Raw genomic sequence first — 24341 nt, forward strand, 5'->3', positions numbered from 1 at the left:
CATGAAGGTTAGGTCATCCTGGTCTCATACACCAAGATTCTACCTTCATGACACAAATTAGGTGGACCTGAAAGTCGTTCCAAAGCTGTACATTTCATGGGAATCCTGACTAAAAAAGATACCAACACCTGATGTGCTCATAAAATGCAACTTTCAGCTATACAAAATAAATATAAAAGTTTATTCTGCATTCAAACACAGGTTTTAAATACGCTGCAGTGAAATTTCAAATGAAAAGCAAAACCTGTGCTGGCACTCTCAATGTTCCTGCTGCAATAATGTGTACTGATTGTGGACATACGTTTTAACACTGGCAGTCCCAGGCTTCTACCTTTCTACCTTTAAAACCCGCCACCAGCCAAATGGCTGGTAGGCTTTTAGCTAAGCTTTAGCTTCAGGCAAGTGGAAGCTAAATTGGCTAGTCATTCATATGTAAATTGGGTTGTTACCTGGGAATTCTGGAGGGAGGGGAGTGGGGGTGTGTGGATGAGGGGGTGGGGGAGCTGCTAAAAGCGGTGAGCTTCCTTTTGTGTTTCATCTTGATGCATTCTCAATCATCCAGGGAAACAAATCTCCAAAAGTCACCAACTTGGAGTGTTTCAGTTTGCCATCTTAGGGAGAAATCAACACACATGGGTGTATGTCCTTTGTTGCTGAGATTTATTGATAAAAACAGTACAAAAAATCAACCATTTGTACACATTTTTACAAATAATTATAAAAAGTGAGTGAGTACATTTCAACATTTTCAGCAATCACTCACAATCCTGGCACTGCCATGGTATCTGTAGTCTGCATTTACCTTGGCTTGGCTTCCTGATCAATTGTCCACTACCAAAAGGAAGCCAAGCCCTGTGATCACACCTTGTTTTGTTGTAAAGGGTGGCAGGGCTTGGCTTCCTTTTGGTAGTGGAGCATTGATCAGTCGTCCATTGTGGCATCAATGTGATCACACCTTGTTTTGTTGTAAAGGGTGGCAGGGCTTGGCTTCCTTTTGGTAGTGGAGCATTGATCAGTCGTCCATTGTGGCATCAATGTGATCACACCTTGTTTTGTTGTAAAGGGTGGCAGGGCTTGGCTTCCTTTTGGTAGTGGAGCATTGATCAGGAAGCCAAGCCCTATATATATGATACAATCTCACTACACTTAGCCTAATCCTTCATTGCCCTGAAGAATTCTGTGGTGTACGGACCTCCTCTCCAAGGAAAGAAAATGCAGAGAAGACTCACCACTCAGCAGGCCTTGGAAATGATCCTGAGGGAAGTCGACCCTTGTGACTCGGATGGAGAAGACCTACAAGTTCAGCCGGATTCGGACTCAGAGCTGTCTGATCAGTCTTCCGGTTAGTTGCATTTCATGTTATTTCCTATTTCATTTCAAATAAGTAAGTGGATGTAGTTTGTAAGTAAGATATTTCAGACATTATTCTGATACAGAGGAGGAGATACTGGACCTTCCCATTGCTCACAATTTGAATTTGTTCACACTGCAGATGAGGAGACTGCTTCTGCACCTAAAAAGAGAGCTTGTTTGGGGACTGAGACAGCGAAAGATGGCACAGTGTGGCGTGAAGAACAGGTGGGGACCTGTCTCCCTTTCACCCCAATAGAAGCGTACGCTGCAGATGGAGAGCCAACGGCTAAGGCCAGGAGAAATATCACGAGTCGCCTTCGGAGCTTCCTGTGTTTCATCACTCTTGACATGCTTCGTAGCATTCAAGAATGGACTGTTCAACATGCACAGCAAACGGAGCATGTTCATTGGTTCATGGACCTCCCTGAACTAATGGCATTTATTGCAATTGTCATCTTGCGGGGGGTTACCAGGGTTCCATCTCTAAATGACTGCTGGTCAGCAAACCTGGGAAACCCACAGATAATTGGAACTATGGCACGAAACCGCTTCCAAGAAATCATGCAACACCTACGCTTTGATGACAAGTCCACCCGCAGTGATCGAGCAAAGACTGATAAGTTCGCTGCAATTTCCAGTTTGTGGGGATCATTTGTCACCAACTGCATCACGTGCTACAACCCTGGTCTACATATCACCGTTGATGAACAGCTTTTCCCATCAAAGACTCGGTGCAGTTTCCTGCAGTATATTGCAAGTAAGCCGGACAAGTTTGGGATCAAGTTTTGGGTGGCTTGCGACCTAAAATCCAAGTACATTTGCAATGTCTTCCCATATCTTGGCAAGGACCCCAGTCGTCCCACTGGGGAGAGACTTTCTGAAAATGTAGTAATGAGGCTGATGGAACCATTCCTAGACAAGGGCAGAAATGTTACCACGGACAATTTTTTCACATCGCTTTCACTTGCGCAAAAACTTCTTAGACGGAAAACCACCATCCTCGGCACAGTCAACAAGATTCGCAGGGAAATTCCTCAATCCACTAGACAGACAGATCGCAATGAATTCACCACTCAGGTATGTTGCAGGTCTTTTGTGGTTCTATGTTTATGTGTTTCATTGTGTGTAAAAGTGCTATGGAAATAACAATTTATCTTATTTCTTAGGTGTTTTCAACCTCTGCTGCCACGCTGACGGCGTATGCGGCCAAACGGAAGAAGACAGTCTATATTCTTAGCAGCATGCACGGCGTGGTTCAGACTGATAACACTACCAAAAGGAAGCCAAACACTGTCACCCTTTACAACAAAACAAAGTGTGGCGTGGATGTGATGGACCAGATGGTTCGGGAGTACACTGTCCGCAGAGGAACACGGCGCTGGCCAGTTGCCGTGTTTTATAACATGATTGACATGGCAGCACTGAATGCACATGTGCTGTATCAAGCATGCTCCGGGACGAAGGAAAGACGGGTGGACTTCCTGGTGGAGATTGCAAGGGAGTTAGCTCACTCTCATGTAGCTGCGAAGAAGGCAAGAAAAGAACAGTTGCCTTTGACACAACCCTCCACACCGAGCCCTGGAAAAAGAGCCATGTGTCAGGTCAAACACAATTGCAAGAACAATCATGCCACTGTGCGATGTGTTCACTGCAACAGATACACATGTGGTAAATGCAGACTACAGATACCATGGCAGTGCCAGGATTGTGAGTGATTGCTGAAAATGTTGAAATGTACTCACTCACTTTTTATAATTATTTGTAAAAATGTGTACAAATGGTTGATTTTTTGTACTGTTTTTATCAATAAATGTCAGCAACAAAGGACATACACCCATGTGTGTTGATTTCTCCCTAAGATGGCAAACTGAAACACTCCAAGTTGGTGACTTTTGGAGATTTGTTTCCCTGGATGATTGAGAATGCATCAAGATGAAACACAAAAGGAAGCTCACCGCTTTTAGCAGCTCCCCCACCCCCTCATCCACACACCCCCACTCCCCTCCCTCCAGAATTCCCAGGTAACAACCCAATTTACATATGAATGACTAGCCAATTTAGCTTCCACTTGCCTGAAGCTAAAGCTTAGCTAAAAGCCTACCAGCCATTTGGCTGCTCTCCGGGTTTTAAAGGTAGAAAAGCCAAATGGCTGGGCTCTGGGCCTTCCTAGTGTTAAATGGTTTACTGCACATATCCAGTATTTTATGGGTTTGTCACCAAAAAAAAAGGCATTATTCATTATTACTCTTAGCTTTTATGGGGCTCTCACTAGACTTAAAAAAAGCTCTATTAAATGGAGGAACTAAAACTCCAGGCAGAGTGGCTGCAGTTGTTATTAAATGGGAAATGGCTTTAAAAGTCAGTGCAAATCTGGTTTAGTGTGCACGGTTTCAAACAAAACAACAACATCAGTTGCTTTAAAAGAACCAGATCTGATCTGCAGACATATACTAACATTCATCGCTGGAATGCAATAACAGTGGTGAGTCATTGGCTTGTTCTGTCTTCACATTTATTCACATTCCTTTTGTTTCTTTGTGCCATTCCTGTTTTCAGTGATTTCAGGACTGCCACAAAATTTGAGTTGAGGTCACACTCAACAGCTGAAACGCTTTTGTGTCACAGAATAAACCGCTTTGCTCAAGAATACTTTGGTGAAATGGGTACTTGACACAAAGACAAAGAACATGTAAAAAAAAATAAAATTATATATATATATTATGTTCTAGAGTGTTTTGTGTGATTGCTGTAGAATGTTTTCTTTCACACATGCAATTATTTTCTCGTACTATAAGAATTTTTTGGAAGCTGTATGAAAGAAAAACCCTGAAAAAAAGTGTAACTGACTCCAATAAGAGTGCACGACACCAGACTGAAACCAATTACACCTCCTCTAGCAGAGATTAAAAGGACGGATATCAAATCTTTCATAATGATGACGAGGCGGCTTATGTTTCCATGTAAAACACAGACTGCCTCTGTAACCAAACAGCATGACTCATGCACTTTGGGAAAGAGAGATAGTGTGACAGAATAGAGCTGCAGGCTGTCTTTAATATTGGATGTGTGGCTGAAGCGGCCTAATGGCTTAACACTAGCCTGTTTGGGACAAGAATAACCTCTTATCTGTGTGTGTGTGTGTGTGTATGTGGGCTGGGCTTAGCGGTGGTGGTCTGCAGTGTGTTTGTGTGTATTTTCATGCCTGTCCATCTAGTACTTTTAAGTTAATTAGGATTTGCATGTTGTTTACAATTAGACAAACACACAAAAAATGGACAAAATCTTGTCCGGATGAGATTATTATAATGACACCCCTCTTGGTTTTGCAGGCATCAAAACCAAGAGGGTTTGATGCCTATTGCATATTCTGTTTAAGCAAACAGAATATGGGCTCTACATTAAGAGCAGTATGTTTTTGGGACCTCTGGGTTGAAAGTTAAACACTTCTATCGCACACGTTTTATCCCCACAAAAGCACTTTAATATGCAACCTGCCTGAGTGCCGTGCAATGTGTGCCTCTGCATTATACACACACACTGACCCTGCTGAGAGCTCCCCGGGCTCCCGTGTTCGGATATCATTATCAGAGATAGACAGACAGAAAAGCAAAGCGACAGAGAGGATGAAAGATACGAGTAATGCTTTAATAGTGTTTGTTCTGCGCTGCACCCTCTCCTCTCTGTTTGTGCATTGATAGAGCTCACATTCACTTAACCCATCGCTGATGACAACTTTTTTTTTAAACAATTTCTTTTTTTCTCTCCCTCTCTGTCTTTTCATTTGCTTATTTATGGTCTAATTGTTTTCTTGATCATTGGGGCTTTGTTTAAATATCCTTACCTTCTTATCCTTGCTACCGTGCACACATGCATGGCATCAGCTTCCAGTGATGTGCTTGCATTCACCTTCCTGCATTCACGATGGATCAGACCTGAAAACGAGCTGCTGCCGTTCCTGCCTGAACAAATGTGTCAGGGTTCATGTGTGAAAGAGCAGAGAGACAGAAATTGACCTTGGTGAGGCAGTGTGTGTGTGTGTGTGTGTGTGTGTGTGTGTGTGTGTGTGTGTGTGTGTGTGTGTGTGTGTGTGTGTGTGTGTGTGTGTGTGAGAGAGATGGAGAGAGTGTTTGATGATTGGGGGTGGGGCGTTGGGTATGTGAGAAAAGGGGTGTTAGGAGAAGACTTTACCCTCTATGAGTCAAAGAAGGTTAGCTTAACGCATAAGGGAAAACAAGAAAAATGACGCGCTACCTTCTGGGGTAAGCAAGGCATCAAGTTATGAAATTATGCATGATAAGATTAAAACAGTTGTTTCTAAATTTTGAACTTCTTGATCAAAGCCTGATGGACTACAAACTGGAAATCAATCAATCAATAAATTGGATAATATTTGTTGTTTGTAATTCTTTATAAATACAGTGGTACCTCGTAGATACAATGGTGTGAAAACATTTTGCCCCCTGTGTGATTTCCTAATGAGGTCCCAGGACTCAATGGTAATTCAACAATTGGGTTTTATTGACCCAAAAATATGAAAGATAATTAACAAATCCAAAATACTTAAACAGGCAGACCAACAAAAGAGGTCAGCTCAATAAACTAAATTCAAAATAACAACTAAAAAAACCTCAGACAAACAGACCCCCTGAAATGACACATGAGGAACTGGTTTAGCCAAACCAAATGACACACAAGGGGGACAATTAAACAAACTTCAACCACCCCCCAGCTAATCAAGCATGTGGTTTAGTCCAATGAGGTTGTCAGTAGTAGTCAGCAGTATTTCAGATCCCCCAGCCCTTTGTCACACCTTTTGCCAACCAGGAAGGAGAAGCCAACCCCCAGGTAACTCAAACAAAGAAAGATGTATTCATATAACATAAAACAGAACTTTGACCTTGCAGTGTTATTATGTGTGCGCGCCAACACTGGAAGGTGTGATGGAAAAAAGAATGAAAGTAGTGACTGCAAAGTAAAGTGAAGCAACTAGTGGTGAGGTGTGGAGCTTGCAAGCAGAGTATGCAAAATAAAAAATAAATGACTATACAAACAAAAAGTTTTCATCTAATTGCACAAATCTATTTTCCAGTATTTACTTATTTATCAGTATAGACAGTGTTATTGATATTAGCTTCCCTACTCTGAAGTTTAATGTGGCATTAACACAAAATATAATAGGAATTGCCCAGATATTTTGAAAATTTAAGACTAGCATCATGAATAAAGTATTCTGATTCTGATTCTGATTTTTAAGCAACATTCATCATTATTCCAATACTCCTCTAGGACTCAGTGCTAGATTTCTTAGGTTTTTTAAGTCACGAGCGTTACACCCAGCACTCACAGGACTTATCTAAGTTTGTGTGGATTTTGATGTAGGTTTATAATCTAGATAACACCGTAGAAAATAATGCCTAATCAATTTGTCAGAATGTTGCCTTTTAGGTTTAAACTTGTCAAAGACTAAAAACACACAAAATCCAAAGTGTGGGTTTAACACTGGGACTATTTTGCATTCCTAAACTATGAGTAATTAATTAATTAATTTGTTTCATATTAAAAGTAGGTGTTCCAACATCTGAGGAAACGCAGCACGCTTCTGTTTTTCAAAGTAAAAAAGCTGTCACAGTTTACTCTTCCATATTGTTAATGCTACGATGTCGGCGTGTTGGTGATGTAAAAGTCTTCAACATCTTTTATATCCATATCTTGTTGCAATAACATAAATTGTGAACAATAATAATGTAATGCCTAAATGTAAAATGAGTGCTATTGGTCATGAATTTCAGAATATATTTTATGGTTTGTCATCTTTAAATATTATAACAAACTCTTGAAATGTTGTCTTAAACTCTCAGTTAGGCTTTGGCAACAGTTTTGTCTGCTGAATTGTCCTGTAGCAGGACTGAGTAGCTTCAGGTTTTTTGCGTAGCTGATTCTCTAATCTTCCTCCTCTGGAAGGCAAAGGTAAAAGCTATCCTACAACTATTTGTTGAAGTTTATGTCTCAACAGTGTAATGCCTTGATGCCAGGCTCTATTGGGATTCCTCGTCTCTTTCTTTTTATGTTTTTTCTTTATCAGATAAAACTCACAAATACGTCTCACTTGTCAGTGCATGCCTTCTTTTCTCTGTCTTTACCTGAAGACAACAGCTCAATTTAGCTTCTCTGTTATAATAGAACATAATCTTCCAAACTATCTTCTTCAGGCTATGTTGCCTCTTCTTCACTCTAACAGGGTCAGGAAGAGACAGATTTATTCCATAAATCCTGCTTGGTCTGTTCCTCACGTGTGCATGTAAATTTTAACGTTATGAGTTGAATGCTCTCCCCGTGTTTGCGTGGGTTCCCTCCGGGTACTCCGGCTTCCTCCCACCGTCCAAAGACATGCAACTTGTGGGGATAGGTTAATTGGAAAATCCAAATTGCCATTAGGTGTGAATGTGCGAGTGAATGTGAGCACGAATGGTTGTCTGTCCCTGTGTGTTGGCCCTGCGACAGACTGGCGACCTGTCCAGGTTGTACCCCGCCTCTCGCCCTATGACAGCTGGGATAGGCTCCAGCGCCCCCCGCGACCCTGAAAAGGATAAGCGGAAGCGAATGGATGGATGGATGGAGTTGAATGCTTTTGATTAAAAAAAAAAACACAAATAAGGATTCAACTTTATTGTCATTACACATGTATAAATATGGGTAATGAAATACAGATTGCATCTCATCAGAAGTACAAGAGCAGTAAGTGCAGTAGGAGCAGATAAGGAACAGATAAGGGTAGGATAAAAGGTGAGAATAGTTATGAACAGATTATATACAAGTAAGTTGAGTATACAGATGTTTATATTGGTATACAGACAGCAAATATACAGATGTGCTGCACATATACAGATGTATCGACGTGTGGTAAACAGATCTACAGAGTGCTATAAATATATCTACAGTAGTGGAGGCGTAGCGCTTTGAACAGACTATAATAGTGAACAGTGTACGTTGTATTACAGAGACTATGCTATGTCAGTGTCCTTTACTATAGCAGTAACAAGTATCAATCACTTTAAAATGTCACCATGAACTTGAGAAGTTCTCTGTGCAAGGTCACCGTAGTTTTGGTTGTGCTGTGGACCTCTAGCATGACCAAAGCATAATAGAACATATATCACGTAGTGGAAAAAATTAAAGAATTTAAAACATGCAGTGTAATTGGACACTAAAGTTTTAGCTGAGAAAAAAATAAAATGTTAAAATAAAGAAAAAGTTTGCATTCGTACAGAGTGAGGAGAATTGGTGCTTTCATTATTTATTAGCACCACACTTTATATTTGCATAAATTGAAAATGTTCATTAAGTTTATTTTGGGCTTTTAAATAAATAACTGAATTAATTTGTTCCCCCAAGCAGTACAGCGTTGGACTAGAAGTCAGACAACATGGTTACAGAAGCAGCCACTCTGACTTGTTCAGCACAGGTGCACCCAGTGTTCATAATAATGGTACTACTCCAATTAGCTGTTTCAGTAGCTTGCCCTGGTACTGTTTGTGCTGGCTTATTGGAACACTCCATATAACGTAGCCATCATTAGCATTATTAGATGCACCTGTGCTCTTCTTGGTGTGACAAATGTGTCAAAATGTTTGCTGTGAGAAACAATTATTGTATGTTGTTGTGTCATTTTTAGATCTTCTTCTTTTCTAAAGTCAAAAAACAAAATTATGCTAGAGAGACTTTGTAATATCATAATAACTCCTTGAAATAAAGTAGAGCTGAGGAATTTCTAATTTACACACACACACACACACACACACACACACACACTCTTCATCTTATATGTGTTCACTTGGATTTGTTCCCATGGTTTTAGAGCTCATATGATATGACACACACATATCAGCAATATTCACGTGTCTCCTCAGCAGCTGCTTCATTGTTCAGGTGATTTCATGATTCAGTTAATTCCAGCATCAAATGGATGAAAAGCACAACAGAATGAGTGCTGGTTTAGCTAATCTTCTATTTCAGTCTTACCCTCATTTACTCTGTATGTGGTAGGCACTGCAGTTTATGGGGGGGAAAAGAAATAAAAAAAAATGTAAGAATTAAATATTGAAGTGATCTGAGCCCATATTTAAATCTAAATCAGTCTCAGTATTTTGAAATTGATATTTTGATTGATTTTTTATCATTTTTCATCAATAGAACATTTCATGAAGAAATTCATTCATCCAGCTCACAGTCACAACAATTTGACTCTTTATATTGTAATGTAAAGACCTTACAATAATACAGAGAAAACTCCAACAACCAGACGAGCCCCTTTGAGCATGCACTTGGGGACAATGAAGGAAAAACTTTTAAGAAACCTCTGGCAGAACCGGGGCAGCCATCTGTTGATTGGTCCACACACGTCGTTTTCGTTGTTACTTTAACCCTAAATATACCGAATTTCCCAGAGGAACCCACCCGAGGGATTAATAAAGTTCTATCTTATCTTATCTTAAATACATTCAAAATGTTGTCATGTAGCCTATAGAAGAAAGAGTAGACTAGAAACAGCATTTCTTTTCACTGTTGCTCTCTATAGATGAGGCAGATAAATCTAAAAAGACTATTTGACTATTTACCGTTGTTTGAATCGACCTGTGACCAACATGCTTTTGATGATGATGGAATGGGAAACATTTTGAAAATCTGGAAATGTTTGTATTTTTGTAAATGGCCTTGCTGATTTCAATTCATTGTTGCGTGTGATTTTGATCAAAACACCAGTATTATTGATGAGAAACATGCTGGCCTGCAGGTTACTAACCAGTAACCCAAACCTCAGCACGGTGCTCACTCCCGCACAAAGTATGAACTTGTTCTGACGGCCTCTCTTTCTCACATTCCAAACAAATTAACACTCCTAGTGTCAAGTGTCGTACAGCACACCAGGAGCAACATTTTTGCATAATTTGGTGTAAATTACTGTAAATTAGTATGATGCATTTAATTACTCTCCTCTCAAAATGTTGCACTTTGAAAATGCCCACCAATACATGTCTCGAGGGCAGCTGCAGAAATACCTGCGTGCACGCTTTTAGACACTGCAACGCTTTGATGAATCCCAGCAGTCTATTTCTAACCTCAAATTAGGATTTTGCACTTGTGCAGGCTGTTTGTAAAAACTACAGGCGTTTCTTATTTCCATACTCCATACTGTTTCCCACCTTGTCTTTCTCCATACTCCTGGTTGTGAACCAGAAATCAGTTTCAGTATGTCTGCTGTCCTCCACATGCATTTCAGGAACTGAGACGTCCTACATCGTGGCAGAGCACAGGACACAACACGTGACTTTGCAATTACACTGGGTGCTTGTTAGTGCCGGGTTTTAATGACAATGTTGCCTCCTGCGCTGTCTCTTACTCTTTCTCTCTGTCCTGTTTCCCAAAGGTGCCAGTGGAGAACAGAGAGATGAAGACTTTATCTCTCCTCTTCCTCCTCCTCCTCGCCTCGGGAGCCTGTGACGACGTCAAGTACATCTCCAAGAGGAACTCAGGTAGGATGAAGAGCCTCGGTGTTTGTTGTCATGTGGCGTACTCTGCTTTGTTGAAAACGAGCCTTTCTCTCTTGAACATTCTCAGGCTTTTTATTTTTGGAGCTTATTGTTGCTTTGTTTTTCTTGCTTTGTTTCACTGCCAGCACTCTACAGTCTTCTCGCGATAATGCTAACTCTTGTCTTTTGTCATTATACTCCACCTCACTCTTATTCTCCTTTTGCTGTCAAATATAGGGTGTCTCTCAATGTTCCCCTGCAATCTGCTCTGCTCTCATCCTTTATGATGTATTGACATCTCTTAAGTTGATGCAACGGACACTCGCTCCCACAGCTTTTCCCCCTCATCCACAATCACCACCTCTGCCTTTCTTAGATAACACTCCTCTCCAAACTCTATCTCAAAGCTCAGAATGGCTGTCTCTCCATTTCTATCCCTCTCCTTTTTCTGCTGAGGGGGTGTAATGATCAGCCCGTCTGACTGCTGCTGTCATTGTTGCTGCTGCTGTGCTCATTTGTGTATCGGCAGGCCCGGTGATGACAGATCTGCTGATAGTCTTTTATTCATAATCGATTTGTTGTGTCACGCTAATCGTCTTTACAGAAGGAGCTTGATTGGGATATTGATGTATGGCATCAATAGTTTTGTGTGATACTATTCGGTGATCTTGGTACAGTGCTTTGCAGAAGCCTTGAGTAATGCCACATTTCTTTATATTTTGCTCCCAAGGAGCCAGACTCGCTTATCATTTTTAAAATGGAGCAAAAGTTCTCCAGGTTTTCTCAAAGTTTTTCTTAGACAGCATTTGTTACCATTTTTTGAGCTGAATATAAAAGAAAAATGCCTAAAACTTGGCATATCTCACTTTCCAGTGTGTTCCTAAAAACAATTTCAGGAAACTGGACACGTTGAGGACAAACAAGTGGCAGGTCTTAAAACTATCTAAAGCAAATGAACAGTATCTGAAAGTAAAGAAAAAAAAATCCAGCAAATACCTGACCCCGATCCTGAAAGACATGCATCTGATCCTTCAACCGATCCATCTACTGTACACTAAAGCTTCATCAGACATGGCCTCAGTGGAAGAGTGGCTGCCAAATGCCATTTTTAAGGAAGGAAAACTGGGAGAAAACGCTGAGGCATGTCCCATTACACAGGAACTGGACTGAAAATCAGTCCTAACAAGTTTGAACATTTTGGTTCAAATGATCATCAATATTTACAGATGAGCTCAGGAGACAGTCAAAACAGCGAGTGTCTGCAGGCATCTGTAAAATCATATCAGCTGGTGGTGTTTGAGATTTTGTCATAACTGAATGCAAAAAAAGTAAGGTCAGATTTTGCATCCATAACATCTGGAAAGCATCAATGATCCCAAAGTAAAATCACACCTGGACTGAAAAACACACAGTTGAACACTATCAGTCATGGATTGGCCTCCCCAGAGTCGGACCTCAAATGTATTGATACTGTGTGGGATCATCTTGAACAGAACAACAACAGCCAAAGAAGAGCTTTGAACGTCTGGAGAAATAATCCTGAAGCAGCCTGAGAGAGAAGAAAGCGGCCTGAGAGAGTTCAGACTGTGCTGAAGAATAAAAGACTAACTGTACAAACTCTGTTTTTGCCTTCCATACTATGTTTCTATTTATGTTTCCAAGTTTCCTAGTAACATATAAAGAAATGAGGAGTAACTCAAGACTTTTGCAGTATTGTATGTGTGACGTAGAGGTGAGCTGTTTAGCATTTTGATTCATTTTCATGTTGCCTTCATACTTGAATGGAGCATTTCACCTGCGGTTTTACACTCAGGGAATCTTTCATTATAAATATTACCTACAGCATCTGTAATTTTATTCTCACACGCTCCTGCCAGATCCTGAAAGTGATAAAAACACAGAAAATTACCCAGCGATTTTTAGCAAGCTCAGGTCATCTAATTATAACAATCCAGTTAGAATTGATTCCCCTTTAATATAATCCTGTCTCACTGTTTTGCTTGCTTATAAGTGAGCGTGTTGGTCCTGGTGCTTTAATCGAGGGGATACGAGGGCAAGCATAACAATACTTCAGAGATTCTTTGTAATTACACACACTCAGCATCTGAGAATTGCATTACAGCACTTCACCCAACCACTGTAAGAAAAACACAATTGTGGTTTGTGTCTGCTTGCTATACTTGATTTTCCTGGGAGACTTCATACCTGGTGGAGGACAGAACTGCATGGTGAAAGCATATGGTTTATGAGGTGCTGTTACACTACTATTATTACACACTGTGCATGCAACATTTACTTATATAAACAAAAAAAATCATATGACTATCAAATAGCTATTTTTGCCTTGGTTGCATAGTTTAACATAATTAAGCTGAAATGAAATCATGGGTAGAAAAATGCAGGACATGACAAAACTTGCAGGGAAACCCCAACCCCACCCTTACCCACTTTCTTCATCTGAAGTTGACTTTCTCTAAAAGGAGCTCAAAGGTCGAGGTCACCCACAGAACAGACCCTGCAGCTGGCAGCCAGTCACTGAGAGTTAACCTGAAAAGATGCTTGCCAAAATGCTTTCCGGCCCACCCTGAGATCCGCATAAAGTGCTTCTTCCTGGATACAATTTTATGGAATAAAAAAATAATCAAAAACTTTTTGACAACAGCAACAAAAGAAATATCACAGTTTCTCAACGTTTGCTTCTTCGTGAGAATCAAACTTGGTGAAGATGTTTTTAAGACTAGTTAAATTGTTTTCTCTCCACGTCTGTCTTTGGCACGCTCGCCCCTCAGCCTGCTGACTGTGTGTGGGTAGGTGAGTTGGTGGGAGTCTTTGTTTGGTGTTTGCCATGTATGTGAGCGTGTGCGGGTGAATAGACCACTTCTTGACATACCAAACTGTGACTGTGTGTGTGCTGTATATATCCAGGTTCTAAGTGTATGTGTGTACAAACTCCCCGAGTGTGCTTCAGTGTATCCTCTCTGTATGTGTGCTCTACTTCTGTGCATGTGTGTGAGTGGGAGAGGTGTGCACAGAGCAATTATGTGATCAGAGCAGAGCCAAGCGGACATTTATGTGGGCGAGCGCTACAGTTGGCCAAAGATAGTCTGTTAGATTTTGTTTCTCTTTTGTTGTGTGTGTGTGTGTGTGTAACTGGACACCATATGGATGGGAACTACCGTTTCCTTGTATCAGTCTCTGCATTGCTCTGATGCAGCACCTGCTGCAGTTAGAAGAGACACAATGTGATTGGAGAAAGCTCTACATCAAGGTTGTTTTTATACAAATCAACACATTCATGTAAAAATGGCAGTGTGAGACTTTATGATCCTTACACAGAAATCCTTGCCTAATTGTGCATAATGACAGGACATTAAATCATCCTCATTATTCCCATGAATCAGCTGATGGTGCCGCTGATTCATCTCTACTCACTGACTTGGTAAATCTCACACAGGGTGTACATTTAAACTGCTTTAGCCTGCACGAAGTTCTTGCAATTCTGCAAGCCACTCTGCAGCCCAGTCCACTGCAGTTCCTCTTTCATCGTGTAAATAATTTAACCAGTGTCATGCATGTTGTTACTGCCTGCTCTGTTCTGATGGCTCATAAAAGCCAAATATAAATCACTACAGCTGGAAATAACAATCATCGTTTGATTATATTGGTCCTGACTGAACTGCAGTTCAATCCTCATGTACAGAAGCTGACACCTGACTGCCACTCAGAGGTCAGGTGTCAGCTAGTATATGCATCATCAGCGCTCAAGGTGCTCAGGTTCGGTCCTTGGCTGAGAACGCTTCAGCGGGTCTGATATTTGTTGACAAGAAGATTTTTCACTCCAATATTATATAAATAGAAAAGTACAGGAGAGACTGATGGGCATCTTTCTGCCCGCCGAGAGAGCTCAAACACGTTGGCAACCATCCATATGGGCAACTCTTTGAATGGAAGCTGCATTTTAAAGAATGATCATTACAATTTGGAGTAAATAAGCTGAAATACAATATGAGGAAAATGAGACTGAAATACAGAGAAGCTAAACAAGGAATCCTCATGTGAAGGGACAAACCTGACATACTTTGGCTCTACCAAGATTTAAAATGTCCTTTGTAACCTGTTACAGAGCCTGTTTAGAAATAACACAAATTTAGAATTCATATATTTTTTTTCTCAGTCTAGACTTGTTTTCACTGAGTCAGAACAGCAATTTCTAATTACAGCCACTTCTTTGGGTTATTGCACAGCTGAATGACAACATTCGCCATGAAGGAGGTTGATTTTAAGTTTTTGGTAATAAGAAACTAAACCATTTGGGCACTTTTTGGAGCTGAGTCAATGCAGGCTAGGGAATGTGAATCCCTTACTAGCGGTAACTTCTATGGCTGTCAGCTGAGTGTATTTGACCTCTGTGCTTTTAAATGACCCGATTCATGAATATCGATGAGAACTACTCATCAAAGAAGATGCTGATCTGAATGAAAACTACTATAACTAACAGCTAAACAGAAAAACTGTCTGATTTTAGACAGACACTGAGACAACACTGCCACGATGCGGTCAAATAAAAATGACAACATTGCCGTCTGCAACATTGTTACAAGTATCTAATCATAAAATCACCAAAAAACAGTAATAATTTCGCACCACGAGACTGTTTACAAAACAGTTTAAGGAAGCTAAGTGAATATTTGAGGCAAAAAGGTAATTGTAGGGCTGCTCTTCACTTACTAACAGCTTGAGGTGTGCATGCAGATTCAAATCTTCCCTCGTAAGCTTTTCTGTAATCTTGTTTATTGTGCTGTACAGACTGTATGCACGTTGTGAAGCGGTGTACATTTAATATATCATTGGATGAAATATTTCAGCACTTTGCTCTGGCTCCTCAGTCATTTCAGTATTTTATCTTACAATTCAATCATTCCTTATTTATCTGAAAGTTTATGCTATGAAAATCTATAAATCTGATAAAAGTTCTGTCTACAGCTCTGTTCACTTTGAAAAGTTTGAATTAGCTGCACATCTTCAAAGCTCTGTATGACTGAATCTGGGGGATAAATGCACTCGCAAAGTTACCTAAAAAGATCTTACATAATTTCATATGTTAGAGTTAGACCCAAAAAATATTTTATGTATAAATTAAACTTTATAATTTATATATTTTTTAATTATAATGTCAAATCTAGTTTATATTAATTGGTGAGTCAGTCGTTTCAAGCTTTAATTATGTTACATGCGCAGTTATTACTTTTCAGAGGTTTAATGTTTTGTTAATTCGATTTTTTTCTAGATTTCATCTGAGCACCTGAAATTAAAATTAAACTGAGAGGTTCCAAACTAAATTTGCCTGTGATGTCACGTTCTATTAATAAGATAAGCACCTCGTGACTCAGAGATGGTTGGATCAAAACCTGAATATCTAAACAAGCTAACTACATACAGTATGTCATGCTATGTAGTTACTTATCAAAACCTGAATATCTAAACAAGCTAACTACATACAGTATGTGATGCTATGTAGTTACTTATATAGCACCTTTCATAGAGTCACAGCCAGTTTATCGTATACATCAGTGGAAATTAAACAATACAAAACCCTAAAAAGTAATGAGAACAAAAAGATTTGTATAAATACTGTTTATAATTTGTAAGAATGAAAATAACAAAACAGAACAACAATGAACCAAATGCAAATGTAAGGATTTTATGATTTAATGCTCTAAGCACAGATGCATAGATGGATGGGTTTATGCATCCATGGATACATTAAATATTAGGAGTGTGTATAAAAATGTGGATAATCTCAGAATGAAAACCTGTGAAGTAAAGTTGAAAGCAAAGTTCAAAATCAATCAAATATTGATTGTGGTGGTGAAATGAAGGAACTTTACAAAAAAATGTGTCATCATCCAAAATCTTTAAAAACGGTATGCTTTACGTTTTTTACCAGCTCACCTAAAAGCTACGCTACCAGTGTTTTTGCATTTTAATACCTTCATTAGTAACACTTTAAAAATATATATATTTAAGTCTACCTTTCTAAATGATCTGTTCCTTACTTTTACTCCTAAGCTCTTTCTCTGCTGGGCTCATTCTGGCAGAGCCTCAGGAGTACCGCATGCATGTATGATTCATTTTCATATTCAACTTTTCAGTGACCTTGCTTTTTCATCTATCTGCACTTTTATTTCTAAAAATACATATTCAGGTACAGGACAGCTTTCCTTTACACAGCAGACATGCTGAATTGTTAAGGGAAATATCAGAGTGCAGCTAATGATGTTGAAGTAACTGCATTTATACACAGGCAGAAGTGCTTCTTAGATTAGCCCATTTTGCTGAAAGTGCTAATGAGCTCGACAGTTGCTGCACAGGCATGACAATGCTGGAAACAATGCCTGGAAGTCATGAAGGCAGCTGCATAAACACACACGCAGTCACATGCACTGTTTTCATTCAAGCAGAATTTTGCACATAGCACGAGCCAAAACCACAGAACACACACACACAGCAGGAATGTCTACACAATAACACACTCACACAATAACACACATTATGTGCTTTAATGTGTTAAGTTGAACGCTGATCATTAACATCTTCATCATCCACATGTTATTTTAGGAAAACCCCACCAAACCAAGGGTAAACTATTAACCCAGATGGCGAACAGAAAAATACAATTACAACTCTGTACATATTTTTATCCTACCTTTCTTATTTTGGAATTAGATGGAATGTATATGTCAAATTCAGGAAAGAAAGAAAAACCTTGCTTATACTGTTTATGCCTTACACTCTATATTCTACATCCATTCTCATTTACATGATACTCTTTAAAGACTCTTCATGGCTGGCCCCTTTATGAAGCGCAGATACAGATGTTTTGCAGTGTTGCAGTGAGTGAATGTTTGTTTGTGTGTGTAGAGGTGACTGAATGCCCTTGTGTGCTTGCATGTGTGTGTGTGTGTGTGTGTGTGCGCCTGACGCAGCTAAAAGCTGAGATCAAAGAGCGATTAGATCTCAGAATGGTCTAATCTCAAATCATCTCCCATGCATGCAAAGCAGAGCAAAGACATTTTAGATGTGTGCTGGTGTGTGACACAGACGGTGCTTACTTCACTTTGGTGTGTAACATATCTGCATTGTACAGATTCAAAACACATGCTGCCCTTTGCTCTGAGAGCGCACTGCAGCTGATTTTGCACTGGAAGCATCTGAAGTTGAGCAGAGTTTTAACTTCTGCTGCAGACAATTTTTCCACAGTGAAATGTTGACGCACGTGGTTTTCACACTTGGCTGTGATCGACTTTGCTGCACAATGAAGATGAATGTCAAACTCTGTAAAACAGCAACTTCTATGAAAAGAGACGTTGCCAGAAAAACAAAACGATACCACTTACTGATATTGTCCCATTTGCTTTATTAGCTCAAATGAATGGGTTTGTTTGTGGCAAATAAATCATTTATGGATGCTTTAAACATCTGCTGTGCATTATTAAGAACTCGCTTTGGCTCATCAGAAAAGTCCTCCTCTAGTGCACCTACATTTAATAAAATAAAAAAGTTCAGTGAGCTGTTGATGTGATTGTTGTTGTTTCAGTTCCAGCCAGTCACACAAATCCGTTGGGCTTGTTTCAGGAATGGCACAAACCATTGGATGACATGAATGGCATCTAATAGCTTTCTTTGTTGTGAAGAGGCAGGCCACTATTATACAGCAGCTACTGTATGTGTAGCTCAGGAGTATGTGTGAGCTGGGGAAATGCTGCAGGGCCCACGAGGCACAGTAGGAGGTGTCCAGCTCACGTGACATCATACCAGAGGTGTCAAACATAAGGCCTGGTGGCCAGAAAAAACCACCAAAGACTCCAATTTGGCCCACTGGACAGCTTCTGAAAGTGTCCAGTGTTGGTGAAGGAAGGCATCAATTTTGGACTTTTAACTGTTTGTCTCAGAAACAAAACTTAGGTAAAAAAAAAAAAAAAATCTGGTAATTCTTTGTTTTTACATTCCTCAGGTCCCAATCAACCCAAATAGCAAAGAAAATTTTAAAATGCATGACATGAAAGAGTTTGAATCTTAGGAGGTTAAGGCTAACTGGGAGTCAATGCAAAGGAACCAGTGAAATGCGGTCTTGTGTGTGTGCCAGTTACAATGTGGAATAGAGATCATCAATGGACTGTTCTGGGAAAGAGCTGTGAAGACATGCATAAACAATTTAGAAAATTTAGAAAGAACTCAGAAAGTTGTGGAGAGTGTAACATCCACATCACAGTGCCTGGTAGAAGCCTAATCTTCTCCTGTGTGGTTGTTTAAGAAGCACTGTGAATGTCATTGCCACTTGTGTAGGCAGAAAAAATTCAAATGACTTATTCACCACTCTGGAGAGTGCAGACAGACAAAGAGAACAGGAGACGGAGCAATATTCAACATTTATTGCATATTCTACTATAAGAGCTGAAGAGAGCCAAAAACAATGCTGTTAGCTCGAGACGCAAATATGAGACGAGTAACAAAGTATTGTGATATCATTGCTGTTTTAGCTTCATCTCAGTTAGCAGACAAATGAATGCGTTTCACTAATCATCTGAAGTATTGACAGTGTGGACAACAGCAGGATAAAGGCTTAAAAGGCTGCATTTCAATGTTCAGACTTTCTCAGCTTCACATATTTTGGAATGATTAAATGAAAAGAAATGACATAACAGCTCGCTGCAAACATCTAATGAGGAGAAAAATGAACAGTAGCGGCTCATTTTCCACTGTGATCTGTCAGTGAAGGCCAGGTATTATAATATAGCAGAATATGTAGAAATTGTCTGTTTTTATAGAACGCTGCAACATCAGTTACCGTGTGCAGCCATGGCAAGCTGCAGCACAAAAGACACAGGTAATTACTGGTTGGCCAGTTTCCTTCCCTGACTTAAATGCCACATGCTCAGTTTATAAACTGTACATCTTGGGCGTTCAAGAAGCACCAGAAAGGGACTGAAATTCTATTGGTCAAACACCTTTGGGAGATGGATCCTGATGCTTTCTTGCCAAATGTAACAAAAAAAAAAAGTAATATGAAAATGAGTTCTCCAAAGTGTAACTAAGTCAGTCAGCATCCTGTAAAAGCTAAAGAATTTGAAGATGCAAACTTTAACGGAGACGAGGAAGATGGACTAAGCTACATATACAGTGGGGCAAAAAAGTATTTAGTCAGCCACCGATTGTGCAAGTTCCCCCACCTAAAATGATGACAGAGGTCAGTAATTTGCACCAGAGGTACACTTCAACTGTGAGAGACAGAATGTGAAAAAAAAAATCCATGAATCCACATGGTAGGATTTGTAAAGAATTTATTCGTAAATCAGGGTGGAAAATAAGTATTTGGTCAATAACAAAAATACAACTCAATACTTTGTAACATAACCTTTGTTGGCAATAACAGAGGTCAAACGTTTACTATAGGTCTTTACCAGGTTTGCACACACAGTAGCTGGTATTTTGGCCCATTCCTCCATGCAGATCTTCTCGAGAGCAGTGATGTTTTGGGGCTGTCGCCGAGCAACACGGACTTTCAACTCCCGCCACAGATTTTCTATGGGGTTGAGGTCTGGAGACTGGCTAGGCCACTCCAGGACTTTCAAATGCTTCTTACGGAGCCACTCCTTTGTTGCCCGGGCGGTGTGTTTTGGATCATTGTCATGTTGGAAGACCCAGCCTCGTTTCATCTTCAAAGTTCTCACTGATGGAAGGAGGTTTTGGCTCAAAATCTCACGATACATGGCCCCATTCATTCTGTCCTTAACACGGATCAGTCGTCCTGTCCCCTTGGCAGAAAAACAGCCCCATAGCATGATGTTTCCACCCCCATGCTTCACAGTAGGTATGGTGTTCTTGGGATGCAACTCAGTATTCTTCTTCCTCCAAACACGACGAGTTGAGTTTATACCAAAAAGTTCTACTTTGGTTTCATCTGACCACATGACATTCTCCCAATCCTCTGCTGTATCATCCATGTGCTCTCTGGCAAACTTCAGACGGGCCTGGACATGCACTGGCTTCAGCAGCGGAACACGTCTGGCACTGCGGGATTTGATTCCCTGCCGTTGTAGTGTGTTACTGATGGTGACCTTTGTTACTTTGGTCCCAGCTCTCTGCAGGTCATTCACCAGGTCCCCCCGTGTGGTTCTGGGATCTTTGCTCACCGTTCTCATGATCATTTTGACCCCACGGGATGAGATCTTGCGTGGAGCCCCAGATCGAGGGAGATTATCAGTGGTCTTGTATGTCTTCCATTTTCTGATGATTGCTCCCACAGTTGATTTTTTCACACCAAGCTGCTTGCCTATTGTAGATTCACTCTTCCCAGTCTGGTGCAGGTCTACAATACTTTTCCTGGTGTCCTTCCAAAGCTCTTTGGTCTTGGCCATGGCGGAGTTTGGAGTCTGACTGTTTGAGGCTGTGGACAGGTGTCTTTTATACAGATGATGCGTTCAAACAGGTGCCATTCATACAGGTAACGAGTGGGGGACAGAAAAGCTTCTTACAGAAGACGTTACAGGTCTGTGAGAGCCAGAGATTTTCCTTGTTTGAGGTGACCAAATACTTATTTTCCACCCTGATTTACGAATAAATTCTTTACAAATCCTACCATGTGGATTCATGATTTTTTTTTTCACATTCTGTCTCTCACAGTTGAAGTGTACCTCTGGTGCAAATTACTGACCTCTGTCATCATTTTAAGTGGGGGAACTTGCACAATCGGTGGCTGACTAAATACTTTTTTGCCCCACTGTAAAGCGACTTGAAGTGCAAATCAAGTATTCTGAAGAGTCTGCAGGTTCTCATCTGGATATGAAACACTTTAAACAGTGACTGTGTAAGATTTTAGTGATATTTAAACTTGTAAGATCGGCTCTTACAATGTGCTGATTGGGCATGCAGTACTTTTTAATAATCACAGAGATTGGGATCTTTTTTTTAAATGTCAAATAACTCTTCAACCTAAATAAACATAAAGTGAAAAATATAAAATGTAAGGTTTATGTATTGAATTAATGAATAACTAAGGAAGTGTTTCCAAGTAAATTTCACTTGACCAGATTCCATCAAAAGTAACATTTTACATTATACTTACTGTATGTAACAAAATTATATGAAAAATTTACATGTAAATAAATTCGTTAAAGTTAACATTGGGCAGATTTTTATTTTCTTTTATTTTTGTTGGAAGAATGCAGAACTGGCAACAAACACAAAGAAAAGAAAAAAAATACAAGTAACAGTTTTTCAATCATCATTCTTAATATGAAGTATAAATCATGGATGAAGTTCTATGCCCTCATAAATATGAAGCAATATTTTTTAGTAAAATGCTACTGAAAAACTGAATGTATAGCAATCATCATTAAATTGTATATTTTATATTATACTCATGTAGCAAATTACATGGAATATGCACATGTAATCATATGATTTAAAATCAGTATTTTGGGTATAAATATTTTGTAAGTGTAAATCTGTTTGGTTAAATCAGTGGTTCCTAAACTTTTTTTGCTGCTCCCCCCCCCCCCCCCCCACTCCCCGCGCAAACGCACGCACACACACAAACACATCCTCCAACCACACACACCCATATTTTGCTCCATTTATTTCACACCTCAAACATTTAGTAAACAATTAGGCAAATACAAGTAATCTGCAATAAATTTCAGGTAGTAAGAAAATAAACTACTAACTTTTTTATGCTACGTCCACACCTAAACGGGTATTTTTGAAAACACGGCTGTTTCTATGTGTTTGGGCCTTTTATCCACACGTAAACGGCGTTTCGAATCACCGAAAATGGAGATTTTTTAAAACTCCTTTTTTGCGTTTATGTGTGGACGAGGAATACAGAGTTCGTCACGCAATGTCAAAGGTATGTGCCTTTTATCACGTTATGCTGTGCGCCACGTTATTGTTTACATGAGATGAATAGCAGAATGGCAGATAGAGACAAAATACTGTTAATCTGACTATGTGCAGTATTTACAGGCTTACACACACACGCAGTTACTGTCCCTCCATTTACAAAGGCAGAGGCATCACGGTGTAATTATTTTACATGTAGTTGTTTTTTTACTGTGTAATAATATTCAACATTGCTGTCAATACATTTTTCAAAAAATGTCTCTCTGTGCAAAGTGGGTTTAAAAACAAACAGCTGTGGGATCCTGTTTGTCCGTGATTTGAACCGGGGGAACAAATCGTGGCAGGATCAGCCTGATGTTATTTGTATCCCGCTGTAACTTTGCTGTATAAAGAGCTAATATCTCCAAAATGTCAGGAGTAGTTAGTCATTACAACAAGTGTTTGTGAACTAAAAATCAAGAATGTGGGATGCTGTTTGTCCGTGATTTGAAGAGTCCAGCGCATGCTCCCGACGAAGGGAAAACCAATTCTGCAGGGAGACCTACCTCGGCACTTGTGCAGGTGAAACCAAAGGGCAGATATGCTTCACAATATTTTCTAGTCTTTGGCTTAGAACGAAGTTGGTTTGGAAACATATTCAGCGATGCTTCATCTCCTGCTTTGCGTTTGTGTGGGAGCCCTGTGCTAGCAGTGTCCAAGTGTTGTTTTGTTTTTTCCCTTTTCATACCGCGCCGCCCCTAGTGGGCGGGCCCCACACTTTGGGAAGGTCTGGGTTAAGTGGGTAGAAGAGGTCCTGCGACAGTCTGCCTTCAGTTTTCACATTGCTCCCTTAGCTTTGGTTCATGTGAAGTAAAAGGCTCAAGTATTAACGCATTAGTTAATAAACAAAAATCTCAACTTTTACATATAGAAATGCAACAGGACATTTTGGGAACACAGCCCAAAAAGTATTAGTAACTACTTTGGCCTTTACTCTTGTTACTGTGGAATTACTGAAGTGTGCAGTGTTAAATAAGTGCAGTGTGTATGTAAATATGTGTAGTTACCACTGGTTAAGTATAGATATGAAACAGAACATAATTTTCTTGTATGTGATTAAAAACACGATATTTAGTATAAAATGTTTTTACCTCAACACTGCTACCTAACATCTCTCCACAGCATGACTAATTAAGACGAGTGGCTTTGTCAGAGAAACACGTCCACTTGACTTTTCTCCACTTTGCTTTCAGCTCTGCCTGTGTGTGTGTTTCTGCTCACACAATAACCACAGTACTCTCTTCATGTGCTCTCACTACTTTCTCTCCCTCAGTTTCAGACGCACACAGACACACACTCACACAAATTTGCCTCATAGTTGCCCTTCTTAAATTAAAGATATCACACTCTTTGTGTGGCTTTTGTGTCATCGTGTGTGTCGTAGTGTCTCTGTCTACAGTCTACATTCATTTTAACTCAAATATATAACAATTAAGAACTGTACTTAACATCTGTCTCTGTTTCTAACATCGGTTTTGTTTCTCTGCCGTACTTGAATTCTAACTGCATCATATGTGTTTG

General features: G+C 39.9%; 1 protein-coding gene across 4 annotated transcripts in view; it reads left to right on the forward strand.

Moving 5' to 3' along the window:
* The window catches only part of il1rapl2 (interleukin 1 receptor accessory protein-like 2), a 499122-nt gene that overhangs the window by 74140 nt on the left and 400641 nt on the right, over positions 1-24341 (forward strand). For all 4 annotated transcript variants that reach the window (XM_076890749.1, XM_024804223.2, XM_076890753.1 and 1 more), the window contains exon 2: positions 10778-10883. In XM_076890749.1, the coding sequence (XP_076746864.1) occupies positions 10799-10883 (85 nt within the window). In that variant the 5' untranslated portion in view covers positions 10778-10798. The remainder of the gene's footprint in view (positions 1-10777; positions 10884-24341) is intronic.

Source organism: Maylandia zebra, linkage group LG2 (genome assembly GCF_041146795.1).
Source record: "Maylandia zebra isolate NMK-2024a linkage group LG2, Mzebra_GT3a, whole genome shotgun sequence".
In the NCBI taxonomy this organism is placed as follows: domain Eukaryota; kingdom Metazoa; phylum Chordata; class Actinopteri; order Cichliformes; family Cichlidae; genus Maylandia; species Maylandia zebra.